The 23,081-nt window shown below is 28.9% G+C and overlaps 2 protein-coding genes across 2 annotated transcripts in view; one reads left to right on the top strand and one right to left on the bottom strand.

Moving 5' to 3' along the window:
- Positions 1–23,081, bottom strand: part of LOC148313636 (dopamine D2-like receptor) — a 487,962-nt gene that overhangs the window by 232,501 nt on the left and 232,380 nt on the right. The gene's annotated exons all lie outside the window — the stretch shown is intronic.
- fs(1)M3 (female sterile (1) M3) overlaps positions 7,480–23,081 on the top strand; it is a 65,695-nt gene continuing 50,093 nt past the window's right edge. Inside the window, exons 1-8 of the mRNA XM_088260470.1 lie at positions 7,480–7,658; positions 9,034–9,131; positions 10,968–11,195; positions 12,036–12,249; positions 12,554–12,726; positions 16,076–16,250; positions 16,832–17,050; positions 22,472–22,722. Of these exons, the coding sequence (XP_088116596.1) occupies positions 7,592–7,658; positions 9,034–9,131; positions 10,968–11,195; positions 12,036–12,249; positions 12,554–12,726; positions 16,076–16,250; positions 16,832–17,050; positions 22,472–22,722 (1,425 nt within the window). The 5' untranslated portion in view covers positions 7,480–7,591. The remainder of the gene's footprint in view (positions 7,659–9,033; positions 9,132–10,967; positions 11,196–12,035; positions 12,250–12,553; positions 12,727–16,075; positions 16,251–16,831; positions 17,051–22,471; positions 22,723–23,081) is intronic.

Genomic DNA, 23,081 nt, shown 5'->3' with positions numbered 1-23,081 from the left:
GACCGAAATACTTTTTTTTAGTCAAACGTTTATTATTGTATACTACCTGTATTATGACATGCGTTTCTGTGGCTCACTGTGGATAAATAGAAAAGAAAGACATAGAAAAAAACAAAAACCTTCGAATATGTTTAATTTACAGTGCTTGTGAAGCAGTGAAAATATTAAATATCTATGACATAACAACGCAATGTATTTAAATGATTTAAAAATAAATTTTGATCAAAATTTTATATTACTCTGGACTAGTACCTTTATATGATATATACTGACTTTTGTATATGCTTTGAAAGCAACGCAGGTTATTCCAAATTATTTAATTAAATAACATATTTCAATTTAAAAATGTATTAATTTAAATACCCTTTTATGTTGGGATATTAATCAAGCGATTTGTGGATAATTTGAAAACGATTTCGACCGAAATTACAATTATTAAGGGTTGGTAGCAAGATCCTCGTTAATTGCACTCTCACCCTCACCCTTACCGTTGAGTCTAATAATGTGATCATCCCTTATGATAGGATGAATCCCGAGCATATGCGATTGTTTTAACTTATCACGTGACAACAGGAGGTTGTAATTATCAGATAATTCGTACGCACGAAAATTCCACGAAGCTTTTGCTAATTAGTGAAATAAAATCGTTTAAGGTTACATATTAAAAGCGTTAGTCTTAACAATTTTAACATTCCCCTTATAACCACTAGAAGGTACCTACTTTCATATTTTAACGTCATATATTTCGAAAGTTTGCAGACAATTTTCAGTTGCGTATTATATTTAAGGTAGTAAGTATATTTACGAACATTAAATCAATTACATCTGTATTTACAAGTACCTATGTTTATATGAATTCAAATCTTTTGTCTTTAGATTTCAGTGTTTGTACAATTTATACATGCACATATTTTTTTTACTTATAGTTATATGTAAATATAATTTCCTACATTTATATATTCGTTAAAATAAATTTTACATTTTTGTGAAAATAGATCATAATCATACATATATGATTTTAAAAAATCTATATCTTGATCTTAAAAGTACTTTATTGAGCTTTAATTTCACTTCATTTTATTTCACGTAAAGTGTTATTTCATTATTCTTAATTATGCTATGTTTTTATATATATTTTTTCCATTGTGTGCAATCCGAATTTGAGTGAGTTCCGAATCCTGGATTATAATCACACACATGAAAAGCGCCAGAAAATATCATTTTCATTTTTATTATTTTAGCTTATAATTTGGCCAGTTAATTTATTTACAGCCGTCAGCCTCGTAAATGCCCAAGCTTCCATATTGTTCTTCATCTTTGATAAGATGTCAAAAAAGATACTTTTACAAAGTCAAAATTGGTAATTCTTGTAAACTTCACAAGTATTGTACTCGGAATTACTGTTTTTAGAGATGGGATTGTGAAAGAAAGTACCATTCTTTCATTACCCACTCGCTGAAAGATCTGTGTTATCTAACTTCAGGAGTTAGACAAAAAGGATAGTTGAAGGACTCCAGAATCCCTGAACATACGTGGGTGTTATTTTGATTGCCATTGAGGTCCTCCATCACCCTGTTTTGGTATACAGTCGACAAATGGATCACCTGTATTTTCCTGCTCCATACTGCTAACCTTAAGCAATACATTCGTATATTTTACTAAATTACACGAATCTGTGGAATTTACTGGATACTGAAAGCTTAAACAAAAGCAAATTCATACTTTAATATTTTATAATAATAATAATAACAAAACCATTATCCGCACCCCAATGGTGCATGGGGCACTGCGTCATATAAACGCAGTGTTATCTTGATTGTTTACACATGAAGAAAAGGTGATCAGCCCTCCGCTTCAGGTATCAGTCCAGGGTAATATTGAATAAACATTAAAGTGAAAAAATCACTTATATTTATTTTACCCCCCTTGGGAATCGAATCCGGGACCTCCAGAACGGTAACCGAGCGTTCTGACCATTACACTACGGAGGCGGACAATATTTTATATTTGCTTTAAATGATATTTTGCAGATTTTACATATGACATACTCATATATATTTTGAACAAGTAAAACATATATCTACACCAAATGTGGAAAACCAAAGCGAATATGTTTGACATTTGTTTTGATGCTTCAAAACGCGTGTCACATGAACAAATGTTTGTTGTATTTGAAAATGAACATTTGATTCGGTATTTTAATAAAAAAGGTCATATCAAATTTATTAAATTCTGAATGTTTTGCATCGTTTAATAAATATATGGTGTTTCATTATCTCTCTCCAAAAAATTCCACTTTACGAATAAATTTAACATTTAATATTTTCAATGTTAATCAAATTTAAAGCATTTACTTTGTGGTTATTCATTTTTACTTATTTATTTTTTTACAAAAATATTAATAATATTTTTGTTTAAAAAAATAAGTAAACATTCAATTTTCAAACGTATAATATATGACTCGTATCATTTACGAAGAATGCTAATTGTAGAAAGTCCTTAACTTAGACGAAAGTTTTTATTTATTCATTCAGCATAAACTTTGAGGAATAATATGAGTGTTAAAAAATATAAATCAAACACTTGTTAAAGACTTCTTTTGATATTTTTTTCGATTGTATAAAGATGTGAGACCAACTTTTTCCTAAACTTGAGAAAACCATTACACTTGTTTGCTTCAGGAAAAAGGTTACATGTTTTTTTTCAATAAATTAGCCAAGGAAGAGTCAATTATTTGTGTAAAATTAAATTAATTTAGGTAATCATGACCCTTCTATTGAAAAGAGATGACATTTTCCTTGATCTCTTGATCACAGATGAATGAAAAAATCATCACGTTTGCACACAAAAAACTTTGATAAATAAGAGTTCCACATTTTTGCACATAAAACAGTATATGTCGGATGTGAAACACCCTGTTGAAAACATTTTCTAGCATTTTTCGTTAAACCGTTCACGAAATTTTGATAAAAAAACTTTTCCGTGTATTTTGGTGAATTAAAATTTGAATACACAAATATCTTGAATTTTATTTTACACTTGTAATTTAACAGTTAATATTTATGTTTTTTAAATGTTCTCATTCATCTCTCGAGTAAATTTGACAATTAATGTTTCGGTTTTATGTTGAAGGTCCGTTATAAGTTTATAGTTTTGTCACAATAGGGTAAAGTTGTGGGTTTTGTGAAGTCTGTAACTCAGGTTTATAGGCGCATGGCTAATCAGGTCTCCTTGCTAATTAGTTGAGCAACACTATGGACCTATGGTTTATTGTATACACAATATTGTACTGTTTGCTCGAGGTCAAGCAATCATTGTGATATATGAACTCCAGTTTATTATATCAGGGCTGACAATGGTAAATTTTTTTTTTTGACGTTGGATGTATGATAAGGATTTTTTTTGTAAGACGAATCACCTTGCCTTCATGTAAGTAACGATCAAGATAACACTGCGTAAAAACAGTACAGTGCCCTATGCATTATTGGATGCGGATAAAGGTAAGAACAAGAGAAGAAGGAGAAATCAAATTATCATTCTTCAAATATATAAATTACCAAGAAACAATACGTAATAATATTTTTTTAAAAATTTTTAAACCAAATTACTCCATCTTGAATTTTTAAGTCCCAGAATCAGATAAATTCAGTTTTTTTATTGTTTTTACATAAAAAAATAAATAAATGACATAGGCACAACCTCCTTTTTTCTCTTTTTATTTTGGTTTTGTTTTAGTATTAGCTATTGTTTTTGGTTTTTATTTGTTTGTTTTTTTTACTGCTCTTATTTTTTCTTACCATCTTGTACTTATACATCCTTTTTGATATCTTATCTACTGCACGTGCTTGAAAACTTTCTCTCACAAAAAGTATCTCAGAAATATTTAATATATTATTATCCTTAAATATATTTTCATATTGTTCTTTCATCTTCGGACTTTTTTTTATTTTTTCAGCCTTTTTTAAAGGGTAATGGTATTATATCTTTGAAAAATGAACACCATACAATTGTTTTCTCAAGTATCTTCTTTGATTGCACCTTATTGAAAAAAACATATTAATGTAGCAAAATTTTAAGATTATATTCTATGTATTTCCCTTTCTTAAATTTGTATACCCAATATTTATTGGCTACTTTGAGGCAACCCTATTTTACGTAAACATTATGTTATTACAAGTAGAATACAGTAACAACGTGTTTCATCGAAATTTGGTCTGATAAACATGCCTGTGACGTTATTTCATTCCTTAATTATTAATTTACCGTATCTATTATTTCGTTTATTTATTTTATTTGCGATTTAATAAATCATTAATTACATCTTCTAGTTAAAATAAATATTTTAATTTTTAAAAAAAGTATCAGTTACTCAGCTTTTACTTGTATGATAATATAGTAACTGCAAAATGAACTACCAATAACTTCTGAGAGAATGACTAACTTCAGTGTAAATTTAATTAAAGTTCAAGCTTAAATATCCTTCAACACTAATCCGAGTGATTTTTCAAAACAGGAAACAATTTTTTGATAGAAGTCAAAATCCTTTGATATTTGAAGCATGCAAAAGAAAATAATAATGTACTTTGAAAGCTTCCGCGAATTATTTTCGCAAACTTCAAAAACCTTTTTTTGAATCCGAGTAATCGCAAATTAAATTTTAAGGGGGAAGTTGTATTTTTTTGTGAAACTTTTCACCATTGTATTAATCTCTGTCTCAGAGGAGGCTTATAACATTTAAAGAAAAGTTCCTAACCTTTTCGTGAAAATAACGGAGCTTTTTCGTTGAATTTACGTTCTTTATAACTTTACTTGATGATGCCAAAAAGAAAAGCGTAATAACTGTAGTATTTTATCAAAAATAATTACTCAAAACGTTTTAGAGGTAAACTAATTACAAAACTAATAACATTTTCATGAAGGACAATAAATAAACCATAGAGTTGAAAGAAAATTTTACTTTAACATAACTTAAGAATACAAAGAATAATAAAACAATAAAAACTAAACGAAGAGATCTTTGTTATATTAAACGTACTTAAAAAATACAAAAAGAGACTTGTTTTACAATATACTCTATAAAAATACATGAAGAAATATTTGGAAATTTATAACGTAATATAAAAAATACACAAAGGCAAGCTTACATACAATATAATATTAAAACTTTTTTGACTTTTGGCACGTTTATATTTTAAAATTATGAATTTCTTGACAAAAGTAAAAAAACGCACTTTAAAAAAACATTTCAAGATTTTAAATACAGACCAAATTAATTTATTTTATTAAACACTTTTTAAATATCTTGGATTTTTAAAATACGAACGTTTAATATTTTAATACATATATGGCATGTGAATAAAAATACTAGTATTTACATAATGTGGACAAAAAAAAATATCTGTCAGATGGCCTCCAACAATATTTTTTTTATTAACATATAATAAAAATGCATTTTTGTTTGTATTTTTTACAGATGGTGAATTAGTACCGGCTACTAAAGTGTTCAATTTCAAAAATGTATTAAGTGGAACAGTTGCAAAAATTGATAACAAAAGTTTAATATTTCTTGCTACAAAGGTAAGTTTGTACGTTTTTAAGACTAATATTTATAAAAATAAAATTAAAAATATTTCAATAGATGAACAAACATCCCCATCGTTTTGTTCAATTAACAAACGTATATTCCAGTATAATTTATATTTGAAGCACTAACTTTGTGATTTACCATTTTATAATTTAAATGTAACATTGTTTTAAAATCACTATAAATATTATTTATTCCATTAGTTTCTATTATATTAAGGATTTTTTTTAAATATCGGAATTGCTACTTTAAAATATGAAACCTCAATTAATCGAGTTGAATAAGATGTGTTATGCTTCGACGTAAAGATCCTTTTTTACAGAGAAAATAAAAATAAAATGCTGAAAAAGCTAAACTACCAAAATGGCAGTATACAACGGAGTCCTGGTTCCAACCATAATGTGTGGAAGTGAAGCATGGAGTTAGAAAAAGAAGGATGAAAGTAGACTGAATGCAGTCGAATTGCGATCTCTCAGATGAATGTGTGGGAAAATGATGTACGATAGATGTTCGAATGGCGAAATAAGGAAGGAATGCAAAGCTGAGACATGCATTATTGACAGAATTAAGAAAGGAGTGTTGAGATGGTTTGGACATAAGGAACGAATGGGTGAGGAAAGAATGGTAAAACAAATTTATGTGGCGAATGTAGTTGGAAAAATAAGCAGAGGAGGACCGAGAAAAACTTAGGCACGATTAGGTATGTCAGATACTTGAAAGCGGTCAGACAAAATTGGCGGGTATGTATGAGGAGATGAATGAATGTGGAAGAGGCAAAGAATGTTTGCAAAGATATAGTGGTATGGCGTTCTATTCTCTCTGCCTACCCCTGCGGAGAAGCGACGCGATGGTTAGTTAGTCAGGAAAATAAAAATGCCTTTATTAGTTTATTGGTCAGCTCAAGATGAAATATATCAATGACATTTCAAGTCGCATTGTTATGTGCAGTACATTTTGTTAGATATTAAACAGTGATGGCTAAAAATATTTCAATTTGGATATGCTATAATATTTTGTTTATTTTTGCAATATCATCGACTCTATGTGCATATATGTTGAAGTTTTTATTTTTTTGTAAAACAAATAAGAAAGAATTCATGTATATATATATATATATATATATATATATATATATATATATATATATATATATATATATATATATATATATATATATATATATATATATATATATATATATATATATATATATATATATATATATATATATATATATATATATATATATATATATATATATATATATATATATATATATATATATATATATATATATATATATATATATATATATATATATATATATATATATATATATATATATATATATATATATATATATATATATATATATATATATATATATATATATATATATATATATATATATATACATATATATATTTATGTCCGCCTCTGTAGTGTAATGGTCACCACGCTCGGCTACCGTTCTGGAGGTCCCGGGTTCGATTCCCAGGGGGGTTAAATAAAAATAAGTGATTTTTTCACTGTAATATTTATTCAATATTACCCTGGACTGGTACCTGAAGCGGAGGGCTGATCACCTTTCCTTCGTGTGTAAACGATCAAGATAACACTGTGTTCATATGAAGCAGTGCCCTATGCACCATTGGGGTGCGGATAAGGGTTTTATTATTAATAATTATATATATATATATATATATATATATATATATATATATATATATATATATATATATATATATATATATATAAATATATATCTATTTTTAAATATATTTATACATATATATATATATATATATATATATATATATATATATATATCGCAACTACATATCGCAGAAATTATTTTAAATATTTATATTTCAGAATGATATATTGATGTTTACACCTGTAAAAGATGATTTAAAACATTTAAACAGCGTAAGGGTTGAAGGAAAATCAATATTGAAAGTGAATTATGTGAAAATAGCACCAAATACACATGGGCTATTAATTATTATGAGAACCGATGATAACAGAATATTGCTGAATATTTTGTATTTTTCACTTGAAACTGATTTTATAGGTATTTTTTTTTAATTATAAAATATTGTATTTAACGTTATTATTTTGCTAACGTTTCGTACGAACATTTATTGATGGAACTGCATTTTATATAATAAAATAACAATATATATATATATATATATATATATATATATATATATATATATATATATATATATATATATATATATATATATATATATATATATATATATATATATATATATATATATATATATATATATATATATATATATATATATATATATATTGACCAGTCACGTCAGTGTTCAAATATTATATGTGATTTATATTATCCACTGACACTTCGTGATGGAATTGCATTTTTAGTATATTATTAGATTAAAACCAATATTTTTAGCTTTTCCACTTTATTTTTATTTGACCAGCGACCGGGTTTCGTCGTTACCGACATCATCAGACTGGTCTGATGATGTCGGTAACGACGAAACCCGGTCGCTGGTCAAATAAAAATAAAGTGGAAAAGCTAAAAATATTGGTTTTAATCTAATAATATAATATTATATGTGAGAAAAAATTGTACTGTTGTTATTTTGTTATTGCTAAAAACATTATTGTTAAATTTAATATTTTATTGAAATAAACCTAATTTCTTTTACTACTTAGAATATCCAATAGTAACAAATACAAGACAGTTAATGAAACAATTAACACAAAGCCAATTAAAGATCTTCACGAATGGAAATATGATGTATTTAAAAAAACATTTATTCGCAAACAAACACACTCACACACATACGCTCACATGGACACGCTGCACACATATACACACACGCACCCACACACACACATACACATAGATATGCACAATAAACCAAATCGCTGCACACTAATGTGTTTATTTTCGAACAAGTCTATAAAAAAAAAAAAAAACCCTTATCCGCACCCAATGGTGCATAGGGCACTGCGTCATATAAACGCAGTGTTATCTTGATCGTTTACACATGAAGGAAAGGTGATCAGCCTTCCGCTTCAGATACCATTCCAGGGTAATATTGAATAAATATTACAGTGAAAAAATCTTTTATATTTATTTTACCCCCCTTGGGAATCGAACCCGGGACCTCCAGAACGGTAGCCGAGCGTGCTGACCATTACACTACGGAGGCGGACATGTAACTATGATTTCAATTTATTAAACATCATTATCGGTGATTGACAATGATGCTGAATGTATTAAAAAGTATCAAAATAGATTTAAAGAAATAGTGATATTTACCATGTTAATGTATTTAACTGAAGATATACAATAGACAACTTACAGACAAAATCGAAAATGTCTTTCCCATATTCATGTAAAAGCCTTTCCATATAAAACACACTCTGGATGTTCTTTTTATATCACATTTCAGTATCTTCTCCAGAGAATAATCCCCTCACAGAGCGTCTATCAGATGTCGAGTCTTTGTTGAACAAAAGACAACACGAAATCGATAACATACAGGAAATGGTGAGTGTTACATGTAAGAATGGTGTTTAAAGATAAACGAATTGGATAATAGTGAATCTGTCGATGATAAAACTAGACGTTCAGAGATTAGATAATATTGTCTGTAATCTGATCGGAAACGTCAAAAAACTCACTTAATTATCAAACTTACTTACATTTCAAAAAATATATATAAATTTTGAGAACTTACTGTATACATGATCTTTGTATTTTAAAAATATATACGAAATTATTTTTGACATCTCTTCAAAGATGAAGAAGAATATGGAAGTCTGGGCATTTGCGGGGCTGATATAAGTGATCACTTCACCAATTCTACCCAATTGTAAAAAAAAATATGAATAACTCCTTTAATTGGAGATAATCCAGATTTGTGAATTGTGACACAAGTATTTGGACACACTCAGAATGTTGTTAAGATATTTGGAACATGTAGTAAATTACACAATGAAAAAAAATTGACATCGAAAAATCTTTTGTTATCTTACATATTTGACATATTTGAGTATTTATCAAGTATTAATTTTTTTAAACTTCAAAATTCAAAATTCAGCTTCAAAATTCAATCCGACAACTATAAGTTAAAGGTAAGATTTTAACGAATGAATCGTTTATCTATTTAATTTTAAGTACTTTTTTTTAATTTACTTATTATTTTCGTAAAAATGTTACATAAAAAAAACAATAGTCAACTTGTCGGTACGAGTGCAGGGTTATGTCTATTCACGCTATATAAATTAATAACGACTTAAGCATTTATACAGCGCACGTGTATGACACATCAAAAAATTAAATCAAAATAAAGTAATAGTTAAGTTATAAAATGTCAGTCATCGGTGGCCGGTCCTGTGGACATGTCAGTCAACGTATTAAAAATAGTGGTATACATCAAGTAATAATTCAATTCAAATAACTTACAATGTTTTGATAGCGACACCATGTAATATTTTCAAACTGCTGATCTCTATTCATACTAAAATGGTACTTGGAGTATTGCATCCAATCGATGCAGTGTCAACTAAATTGTAATTATATGAAGACAGGGTGATAAGTTCTGAGGTCTAGATTAAACAAGTCTTATTCTTGATTATAGAAATCAAATATAATCAATGAGATGTAGATGATGCTAGTGAAAGACCTGAGAGTAGAAGGCATAACTAATTGGCTAGGGAAACGGAAGAATATTAGTCAATTAGCGCGTTAAGACATCGTATTGAAGCTCCCAGGTTCGATTTAAAAGGGGATTGAAATAAATACAAGGGATTTTTTATTATTATATTTACTTTATAAGAAACTTGACTGGTAACTGAACCGCAATTGCCTGTACCCAATTTCCGATTTAGATAATACTACTTTGAAGAGATGTATTGCCTTATGCATCATTGGGAGAAAATTAGGGTCAGAAACAGAATAATGAAAAAATATGGTGTTTTGAATATTGAAAGCATTAACTTTGTGGATACTGATATATTATTTTGATAAATAAAAACACCTTGTTTTTTGATCCAATCACATTTTTATTAACCAACTAGTTTCGGCAATAACCTGTTGCCCTCTTCAGGGTTTATAAATTCATAAGTCATATCATTATCATTATCATATAATCTCCTATATAGTCCTATCATTATTAGTCATAAATTAAGTCTTATTATTTCTCAAAATAATATAGAAAATATGGGGTCAAAAAAGAAAAGTAGCCATTGCAAGGGTATTTAAAATTACATTTTGGTGCTCGTACAAGCTAGAGTACTTTGAAGATTGCTTTTATATGCCAGTCCCTTGAGGAAATAATTATTTGAAATTAAAACTAGCAAATAATAATAAAATTTATTTAAGGTGAGAAAGTTTACTACGATGCAAGGCTCTATTGTCGATGAAGTTCTGGAAGTTCCCAAGGAAGTGAGGATGGAAAACTCGGAGGTGGAAAATATTTACCTTTTGAATCATGAAACGCTTCAAGGAGATATATCTGATATTTTAGAAAAGGCAAGAATAGTAGAAGAAAAGTTACAACTTCTAGAAGATGCAAGCGCGAATGCATGTATCAAAAATGAACCAATTACAGTAAGTATTCTTATCTTTACAAAAACTTATATAACTCCTTTCAAAATTAAAAGAAAAACAGTTGCATTTAAAAATTTTTTTTGGACATACTCGTATTACATACCTTAGTCATACATATACATTTATGTAATATTCCCGATGAGTAATTTCCATTACTCATTTTGGGATATGGGATTAAGTTAAACAAGACTGAAATACAAATAAGAAATAATTAAAATGTAACTTTCTTTTAAAATCACCATAATAATTTATAGTAATTTTAAAATAAAGTTAAATTTTTTTTTAAAATTATTTCAGTTTTGAAAAAGATAAAAAATTAAACAAAACTAACGTAGGGCAAAATACAAAGTATAAAACAATAATCGGATATAGTTTTATAAAGGCATATAAAAAACACAAGGTAAGAAGCATATTTAAAGGAAACAAATGAAAAAATATAACTAATCACTAACACAAATACCTTTCCATATAAGTATTTTTGTAGTTCATTCATTTTGGATCCCTGATTGGGTTATTTTTTATATATGTTACGCAGTTGGTTAATTTGGGTATAGACTATAGGCATTACATATATTGTAAGGACCTTACTGCAAACAAATTCGTGTTTATCGGTTGCACATGTATTTTATTATGTCCTCGTGTATTATAATGATGAAACTCTCTGTTAAAAATCAATTTGGTGTTGCTGTGAGTCGTTTTAAACATTATTTGAAGCATTATATTTATAATCCCATATGTTGGGAGAATGTCGGAAGGTATTATGTTAGTGCTTTAATAAATGTCTTTTACATGAGGGGTGTACGACAATAATGTAAATAAAATGTGAAAATTACTTTTCAGCTTTCGAACGGACTTGATGTTTTTGGTGACTTGTTTGTCGAAAACGTCCAAGTTTCTCGGATCAACGTCGCCAGCATCAACGGACATGAATTTAATTCCAAGAGTTTTATTTCTCAAACTGATGTTCAATATTTACCAGAAGAAATAGTTCAAGGAAGAATGATCATTGCAAGAAATCTAACGTCATCTTACTTCAGCAAATTTCTTCAGAATGGTTAGTAAAATACAAGAAATATTTTAGATACCTTTGACCCCCAAAAATATTTTTTAAAAAGTTACATTCATTCATTTCATTCATTCCGTTTGTTCGCGTATGTATATTTACGAATTATTTCTTCTTAAAGCGACTTCAATTAAAACAGTTTTAATATAATTGAATTACATAAAACAGATATTTTAATTCAGGTCGAGGGTAGTTGGTTAAAATATTCTCAACTTCAAATAATTGTTAGTTATATCAACCCTTTGTGGAAGGGAAATATGTTTCATGGAAATTCCGTCGCAAATTCTTTTTTCAGCCCCCGTTCTCGCATCGCTGTACGCTGAAAATATTTTCATTGCCTCAGGGAAAACTGTTAACGGTATTGACCCTCGCAATATAGTTACAAAGGGATATCAAGGTACCGTTCTGGGGACCAAAACCTTTAAGCAACTAATATCTCAAAATCTGGATACTGAGAGATTGGCCAAGGTATTTTGATTTTTTTTTCAGTAATATTATGTTAGTGTGACGCAATGTTGATATTAATTTAAAACACCTCCAGGTACCCAAAAAATAATATTTTTTATTGACCATTGGAATGTTTACTGCTTCGAATTTTAATTTTATTGACTTTTATATAGGATTGTACCACACTGTACATTTTAATCAACTGACTATCTATAATTTGTGATGTTCATTTTTAATTTTTAATTTATACTTGTCGTGTTACTTTTGGTTTCTATTAAGTTATCCTGTTTCTTATAAGTAAACGTTTAATCACGTAACGTATAATTAAATCCAGTAATATATTGCATGACCCCACTAGATAGATATACCCCAATTGGTTTGAATAAGGAAATAGGGATAAGTTTCAATGAAAGTTTTAGCTCTAGAATGTTTAAACTTGAGCTGTGTAAAGATTTTTCAGTAGAAACTTTAAAAAAAAATGGCAACGTGGAAGAAAGTTCTCGAAGTCCTCAGATAAACTAAACCGTCTCTTTTGTTCGTATTGTTAGTCCATTTGTCCTAGCTCACCCACAACCTTAAGAACTAGATATATACACTGTATTGTTCGAACGTCTTAACAATGCTTTACAAATGGCTATACTCGAGTTAAACGAATCTGTCTTGGTGGAATAAATTGTCCAAATAAACCATCAACAAAACATTAAAACTGTATAAAAATACGTTTAATCTACTACAGAACGTGATGTTTTAATGCAGTTTCGTACTCATCATTGAATCCCTAACTTACTCCAGCAGTGCATTTGATTGGCAAATTATAAATTGAGCTAATATTTAACTGAATAATCAATAAATAAATAATGCGAACAAACATCCAAAATTTCGATTTATATTTTTGACGGCTTTGATTGTTATTTTTTTCGAAATGGAAAACGTTTTATTAGAAAAATGAACATTTATTTTTATAACGCCTGTTTTAAGTCCCAAACACTTTATTCATAAATTGATTCAGTAGTCACATTGTGGTAATATGTTTCTACTTTAATTTAAATTTAATAACACTTTATTTTAAATCTATTGTGACCTATGTTTCAATACATTACGCATCATTTTTAAACATTGTTTAGTGTTTGATAATAATGCTGAGTGCATCGAAATACGTGTCACAATTTTAATAATAGCGTTATTTACTAAAAAAATTATTTATAACAATGTTTTTTTTACGTTTTTTAATTTTAATGTTTTACATTTTTCATCAATTATATAACTAAATATTATTTTTGATTCTTTTGGTAACAAAGACATTATTTTTTTTTGTATTTTATATTATGGAAATACGTAATATGAATCTTAGAGGCATGCACACATAAACCTTAGGATTTAGAAAATATATAAAATAAGTCAAATAAAATAAAACGATGCATTGGATATCGCAATAGTAATATACCTACACATGTCAAAGAAGATTTGTTCTGTACTGAAATACTAGAAAAACGCTGATAAATTTGTAAATAGAAAAGTTGAAAGTTTAAGTGAAATAATAATAAAAAGATTTAAGGATATTAATTTAATTAGGGTAGACTGGGTACGGTTGAAACAATTTTGCTTATATTGTCCATAGTATTGCTCTTTACAAGTCAAGCGATGATGAAGATGCATTAAATACAAGAACGTGTTTCTGTCTACTAATGGGAAGTATTATTTCAGTACCCGGTGTGTTATTTTTAGTGGCAGATCAAATTTAAAAAATATATCCGATTTGTTTCAACCGTCCCCATACCAGGGGCAGTTGAAACAGTGATTGGGGTCAGTTGAAACATACGCAAATAAATCAATATTTAATATTGTAAGACGTTTTATTCATTATTTATTTTTGTTTTATAAATAATTATAGCACCGTATGACAATATTAATCAGTCTACAGATATGTAATGAACAAAAACAACTAAAAACAATGGCATTAAAAAAAAAAACAAATCGAACGAAAATAATCTGTGAATAAACTAAAAGGAAACACTTCTTTCATTTTGATTAGTCATAAATCAAGCGAAAATCTAGCTTTGGGATCAATTGTGGCAAATATAGCTAAGACCACCTTTTGTGCAGTCTTCTTGAGCCCACAGTTTACAAGTGGTGCACTGTATCCACTTTTCACCGGATCTGCTCTCTGAATACAGTGACAGACAAACAAGACAATAGCACTCGTCCTCTTTTGATGATGATTCCTGTTGCGTATTATGATTATTTTTTCCTTTAACGATCCTTCTACTTTTTCCTCTATCCAATCTTTTCTTGACTTACTTAGTTTTCATCCGTTTCAACCTTATTTCATGCTCCTTTCTTATCTCTTCTTTCTCTGTTTTTTTTTAGTAGCAAATATTTTACAAAGCTCCTGCTCCTGCTCTTTATTAAAAACTTCGCTGTGGGGTTCATATCCCATTTTCTTCTTGCATCTCGCTTTCGTATATATCTAATGAGCGAACAGTGGTTTAATCCATGCTTATCCGCCGCTTTTCGCAGTGAATCTCCTGCTTTAACCTCCTCATAAGCGTATGTATACCTCGACAAGTCGACCTCCCCTCTCGAAGTCTTTCTTGCGCGTACTCTCGGCATCTAGAAAACAGGAAATCTGAAAAAATATGTTGTTTCAACCGTACCCACAAAAAATGTTTCAACCGTCCCCAACCCCTCCTTTAGGTGGAAAACAGAAAATAGTAATGTTAACAATAATGACACATTAAAACTAATCACTATATCGTGTTGTACAAGCTTCATTTCAAACACGAAATCATACTCAATAATATCGTTTCAATAGAAACCGTAATAAAAGGAAAATTCTCAGAACAAAAATACTTACTTTTGGTTATCAAAATACAATAGGACCTCCTACAAGCAACTGCACCGTGCGGCAAGCGATGCAACACTGATATTAGTGTTTGAATTTGTTGTCCGCTTTGTTCGTCCCTTGGACCCTTCACCCTACCGCATACGGTTTGCAAGATATTTGCTCTGTTTCAACCGTCCTTTGTTTCAACCGTACCCAGTCTACCCTACAATCAATAAAAGTTTTTTTTTCTGACTAACAAGTCAATTTTTTTTATTGAATGTATATTTATATGTTTTATTACATATTTTTTATTAATTCATTCAATTGTTTCATTTTTTCTTGAGTACTGAAAACCAGAGAATTTATGTACCCAAAATGTAACCATCAAATCAAAAATACTCCAGATATGTATACCGAGGTAAAATTCTTCTTAATAGTTTTGAACACTCTTCTCCTGTATTTACTGTCTATTCAAAAAAAGATTTATATACAAATCCTCTTTTTAAGGCTTCGATTTTCTTTTCTTACTTGGGGTTATTATTTCAGGAAAAACTTACTCCTTGGATCCAGAGGGCTGTAAACAATGAAACCCCGACGAAGAACCTTAAGGCTACAAATAATGTAACCATTGCGAACCTCGTCGTGAAAGGAATCAATGGAGTTGATGTCAGCAAGTTTATGGACTCGACATTCCAGCAGGGAATTCATACTGGAGTCGAGGGTAAACTGATTCAAGAATTATCCGAAATTAGCGAAATAACTTTGAAAATGAAAAACAAAAGTTGCTTCTTGAAAGTTTTATGGGTTTTGAGAAATTCAGGAAGAGATTTCTTTCCAGATTTTTTAATCAAATTTAACATAAATTGCCTTTAAAACATTCTCTAAGTAAAAAAATAATAATGAATGGTAAATTAAAATTAACATAAAAAGTTTTTTACTGATATTTCTTGGTGGAACTGCGTTTTTTTATAATAAAACTACAACTACATACATTTAAAAGATAGTTTTTTTTTCACTTTCATTTTATTTAGCTTAGTGATTGTTTTTTTTTTTTTGTAAATGACATCATCAGGTTGGTTATCAGTAGATAAACTCAGATTTGTGGCCAAAATTTTAACGTACTCAAAATATTCTAAATAAAAAACTTGGTCAACAAATTAGTTTAATACAACTTAAAAATCATATTTTCAGGCGTGTCTTGGCGTATTAAATAATTGAAAAATAAATAAAAAATCAAAATATTGTACATATGAATTACATTTAATTGTATTTTATTTTCACATATTTATTTTTTACTTTCAGGAAATTTACATTTTGCAGACCTTGATGTTTCAAAATTAAAGACAGAATCTCTACATGGAAAATCCGTAGATAGATTCCTTACAAAGTCAACTATACAAACAGTTTATTCTAACATGACCTTTAAAAATATTTTGGTAACTGATCTCAAGGCGGATGAAGTTAACGGTATAGACTTGGCCAAAGATGTAGCACTTATTGGACGCCACAACGCAATTCATTGTAAGTTATTATTTATTATCAAAAAATTTGGAGAAAGTAATTGTCAAATTGTTATTTGAATTTCCTTTTTCTATTCGGCAATATACAATACCATTTTATTTTTATTTACAAATATCTTCAAACCCTTATCCGCACCCCGATGGTGCATAGGGCACTGCATCATATAACCGTAGTGTTATCTTTATCGTCAACACATGAAGGAAAGGTGATCATCCCTCCGCTTCAGGTACCAGTCCAGGGTAATATTGAATAAAAATAAGAGTGAAAAAATTACTTGTATTTATTTGACTCCCCCTGGGAATCGACCTTGGGATCTACAGAACGGTAGCCGAGCGTGCTGACAATTACACTGCGGAGGCGGACAAAATTGCATATAAACGAGTTTAAAAAATTAAAACAATATGCAAGTCCAATTAATGTCAAAATGATGAACGATACATAAATGTAAAAATGCCAGGTCGCAAGCTCTGAGATTCTCAGACTTCCATCTCCTTTCATATAAAAATACTAGATAATTTTTTAAATCAATTCAAGACCATTGCATCAAAAAATTAATGCAATATGGATCTTCAATAGCAGAATGATGAACAATACAAATTAAACACTCTCCTTACCATCCCTTGTTTACTTTGTGTAATACCACTTTTTTAAACACTTATTTGTGACTACCGGTTTCGGAAAATCATTCCATCATCACGTCATTAAAATTAAAATAAAATAATTGCATTAAAATTATTTACATTAAAATAAAATTATAACGATTTGACATATGTATAAAAATACAATTTTTGATAAAGAGAAAGACGACAAATGAATCACAATGGGAATATTTTCAAAAGTGGACTCGAAGTTAAATTTAGTTGATTATTTATTAAGGGTAAGTCTTTATTGACTCCTTTCTATTGGTATTACACAAAGTAAACAATGGATGGTAAGAGGAGTGTTTTATTACCATACCACAAAGTTATCAATGCTTTTAAAATACAAGAAAAAATAATACAAATGTTTATAAAGTGATCACTTAAGCCAGCCAAATGTTCTTTCATATAAAATAATAGATATGTATTTCATCTCAAGTTGCGACACATATAATATTGAAATTTTCATCGTTTAATTTCACAAAGTTTCATTTAGATAAATTAACTTCAGTGCAAACGAGACACATCTGACTCTAAAGCTCTCATAAGTAACTCAGTAATGAGGTTCCTCTGCGCTTTGAGGTAGCCATGTGGTTAGCGGACCTCTGATTTGCTTTAGCACTAGCCACGGTACGTGTACGTACAATCTAGCCTTCTAAGAGCATTAGTACTAGGATGTCTTCTGACCTCATTTACGTTGAATAATTATAACTTCCCAGAGGTCGCCTACTACTGATAGGGGAGATCCTTTATAAATAGGTCAGTATGGATAACGCCAATATTCTCCTTCTTAATTTTAATATAAACTACAAAATAGTTCGACAAAATTGACCAACAATTTGTTCCAGAAATTGTTACACAAAAAATATAATGTTTTTAGTTGCGAAAGGAAGTTTAGTAAGTATTTCTTAATCTGTCAAGATTATTTTTTTTATTTTATTTTGCGTCTTATTATTTTAAAAATAGAATTTTACGACAATTACTAGAAACAGAATATAAACGAACAGTTTTTCCTGGCAATATTACCTCTTTCTAATTATTTTACATGTGACAGGTAAAATCAAGTTTAATTATTTTTACTTCAATGGCAGCGCCACAACATTAACAGTAACTCACGTAATACTGAGCATTTTTCATGGCGGACAGCATGCTTATTGACAGTTCTATCACCTAGCATTTTCAATGCTTTCAATTGCTTTGGTTTTTCATCTATTCAAATTATTGTTTTGCTTCACCAGCATTACGAAATAGAAAAATATATTTTAAAAATTCTTTCCATATATTTTTTTCATTTAACGAGCCTGAGCCAAAGCAACGCGTGGTTATTCAACATAACTTGTATTGATTAAATTCATGCATAATTTTCAAAACGTATCGATTGATATTTTTTTACCTGTATTTACATATATGACAATGTTTAGGTAGTATTTTACGAAAATGGCGCTATACGCCAATAAAATACTTAATCCAAATTTATTGTTGTTTTTATTAAAATAATTGCATAAAAATACTGCACTGAGTAATCCGTATATCTCGAATATCGTTAAATCAAAATGTATTTACCTTTTATTTTGTAAGCAATAATAATTCCCTTATTATCCCAATGAATTCTATCAAATATCACATCGAATCAAAGTTCTTCGTTTCGACTATATTAGCATTTGCAAACTTGGCATTCTAGCCAAGTACCGCTGTTAGTTTTGGCCAAATAATCTAAATAGCCTTTTTTGCCAACTTGCCAAATGGAACTTTATGCCTTTCCATATTTTAATATTGACCCTATTTCATTGTGTTAGGTTTTTACCCTTTGAAGGCGTTTAGCAAAAAATAAAAATTTATTTCAAAAATTCAAATTTCTATAAAAATAATGTATTTTATTAAATTTATTTTATTTTAATCCATTAATGCGTCTAAAGGAGAAAAAAAACGGGTAATTTTAGTCGATTTACGCGTCCAAAAGGTTAAATGCCAATTTTCAGCATTGACATATTTTATGAAGAAAAAAAAAACTTTAATTCTCAAATATCTAAATGGTATCCTATTTTATAATATAATATACAGTACGTTTTTTCCATCAAATGATAAAAACATATAATTGATGAAGCTGATGAAGAAACTTAAAGTGATACATTAAAACTAATTCGGAATAAATAGCCAGTTGTATATTCCTCACAGTTTATTTACATGTTACCTCCTTGTTTCGATAAGTATCGGTCATCTAAATTACATAAATTTTAATTATTTTAACTTAAATTTTATTTATCGACAGACGCCATGGCGTACTTTGTTAGACGCTTGACTACGAAACTGACGTCACGGGTCCAAATCCCGCCAATTGCAAAAAAGATTCAAGAACAATATTTTAAATTGGTCTGAGTGTTTCCGTTGTATTTTTGGTCGAGTGTATTTTTTACAAAAAGCACAGGCAGGTTTTTTTCTGAAAAATGTAATATTTTTATTGAATTAATTCGTGAAAATGGTATTATTACATTAATGCTTATGAATGCATTTTGTTCTTTGTTATATTTAAACACCCACTTAGCTCTTATGTAAGTGTCGGGTTGTGGTCCCGTGGTTGGTGTCGCGGACTTTTGAGTCAGAGCTTTTGTCTCGAACCCACTCTACCACAATTTGATACCTGTATCTAATTATGAGCTGCTTAGGCTTAAACACAGAAATAGTATAAAATTAAAGTATTTTTGTAAACAATAAAAAGGCAAATACTACTCTTATTTTAATTTATGTATTAATTTTTAAATCAAACACAGATTTTTTGAGTCTACGAAGTTAACTAAGTAGACTCAAATAATCTGTGTTTGATTATAAAATTAATACAAAAAATAAAAAAGAGTTCTACAAATTAAACGCCAAATCAAATATATGTACTTCTCTTATGAAAATAATTTGTAATAAATTGTGTTTTAATATGTATTTAAATTTAATTTGTCACTTTATGTTCTGTATCTTATTTGTCTTATAGTTTTATAAATCAATAATTGATCCAGCAGCACTTGAAAAAGTTGTATTTACCAAGTCAAACTAGAATTAAAAATCGTTGTAAAATATTTATCAAACTCGATTTTCTTAAATAAATATACATTTCGAAACTTCCTCTCGCTGTAAAGTGACATTGCATGTAATTGTAAATATAAACTACATTGGCTTTTGGACTAGACCCAGTGATAACTCTATGTACCTTGGACCGTAAAAACCATTAAAAGATTAGAGGTCCACTCTCCACATAGTTTGGACCTAACGATAATGGGTTAGTAAATATAACTCTCCGACGCCTTTCAGCATAATTAAAATTTAACCTTCTCTTACAGTTATTTAAATGTAATGCAAACACCTCAAGCAACTATTACTTTATTTGATATAAAAGCTAGCTGTTTTACTAGATATTGCTATTTTTATGATTCAAAGGGACTGTAGAGACTGGTATCAGCATTAGCAGTAAACTCAGTGAATTAGAATTTAAATATTAAACACTTGTTAAATGCCACTTTTGAGATAAAAAATGTAAACACGACTAGTTTCGAGAACTATGTATGTTCTCATCAACAAAGTATAATACTGTTTCATAAAAAAGTTGTAAAATCACCAAAGATGAAGAAGAATGTGATAGTATGGGCGGTTACTGAGCTGACGACCGTCATATGCTGGTTTACATGATAACTGTACACACGTGTAACATTCACCAATTCTACCCATTATTGACAACCACACTACTCCAATTCTTGGAAGTTCTACCTTTATATATATATATATATATATATATATATATATATATATATATATATATATATATATATATATATATATATATATATATATATATATATATATATATATATATATATATATATATATATATATATATATATATATATATATATATATATATATATATATATATATATATATATATATATATATATATATATATATGTATATATATATACATATATATATGTAATGTTTACCGAGTAAAACTTAGCGAGTTTGATTATGCAAAAATAATCATTTAGAAGTACATCAGCCGATCCATCCACCTACTAGATACATACCGATATGAGAGTTGAAATATGACTAAAAAAACGAATTATCTAACTAACTATCACGCCGCTTTACACAGGTAGGCAGAGAGAATAAACCGCCACATAAATATGTCTTTGCAAAACAATTTTCGCCTCTTCCACATTTATGCATACACGCCAATTTTTCTGACTCCTGACTTTACCACTTTCGAGGATTTGAAAAACGTGATCATGCCAAGTTTTCCTCTGTTTCCATTACCAACCACATTCACCTCGTTAATTTGTCCAACTATCCTTTCTTTATACATACAATTCAAATTCCAAACCATCTCAAAACACCTTTCTTAATTTTATCGATAATGCTGATCCCAGCCTTGCATTCTTTCATTTAATTTTCGAGGAATGATGCATCGCATTATATCTGTGATACTAAATTCTCCATTTGAAAAATATTTAGTATATTAAAAAAAATTAAACATAACCTTTTCTTCAAAATGCAAAAACAACACTTTTTGCCCCGTAGCGGGTAAATATTAAGTTAAAAATATACCTCTTTTGTTGGGATATAGTACATTTTCTGAGCATTCCGAAAACATGCACAACTGAAAATTTACGATCTTTGATTTATGACGTTCTTGAAAGGAGTGAGCGATATTTCATTTTTGCTTTTATTTTTATTATGATGCTTATAATAACGGTTTATAAACCGTTCATACCCATTGCGTCACCCTGTACCATATTTCCAGCTCCAACGACTATATTTAATCTGGACGTCATGAAGGATTTAATGCTCAACTGTGGCGAAGACCAGAGTTTCTGTAACATAATGCCGGCTAAACCAGAGGACCTCTTGCAAATTTACAATGGCCCCGTGACGATTATAGGATCAGTAACTGTTCCCAATCTCATGTTTGGCAGAACAGCTGAACTGACTGTCAACGATGAAGAGTTTCACACAGATGTACAGTCACTTTTCTGGATGAATGAAAAAAGCCAGGTATGAAAATTATATATTTTGTATATTTAAAACATTGCTAACATTGTGGTTTTACACAAAATGAACGATGAGGAGAGTGTTGAAAAATATATATTTAAGCTCAAAATTATCAAACATGTGATGAAATGAGTAGTGTATATTTAAATACAGCTTTATCAATAAGAAGTATCGAAAAATAAAAAAAGTAAATCTGATTTAGGCGGTCTTTTATATTGTGTATGTGAACTAATTTTCCATACATTTCATCTATGTTCAATATGAGTTAGCTTTACTTCTTATATTTCATAACTGAAGGCGCCACTGCAAGCTCAAATTACAAATCTATCAAATAACAATTACGAAATAAATCCTAACATAGT

This window comes from Brachycentrus maculatus, unplaced genomic scaffold, assembly GCF_059751285.1.
Source record: "Brachycentrus maculatus isolate JH-2025_06_01 unplaced genomic scaffold, ASM5975128v1 h1tg000007l, whole genome shotgun sequence".
NCBI classification, from domain to species: domain Eukaryota; kingdom Metazoa; phylum Arthropoda; class Insecta; order Trichoptera; family Brachycentridae; genus Brachycentrus; species Brachycentrus maculatus.
The sequence above is the reverse complement of the archived record's forward strand: the minus strand, read 5'-3'. Positions and strand labels throughout refer to the sequence as shown.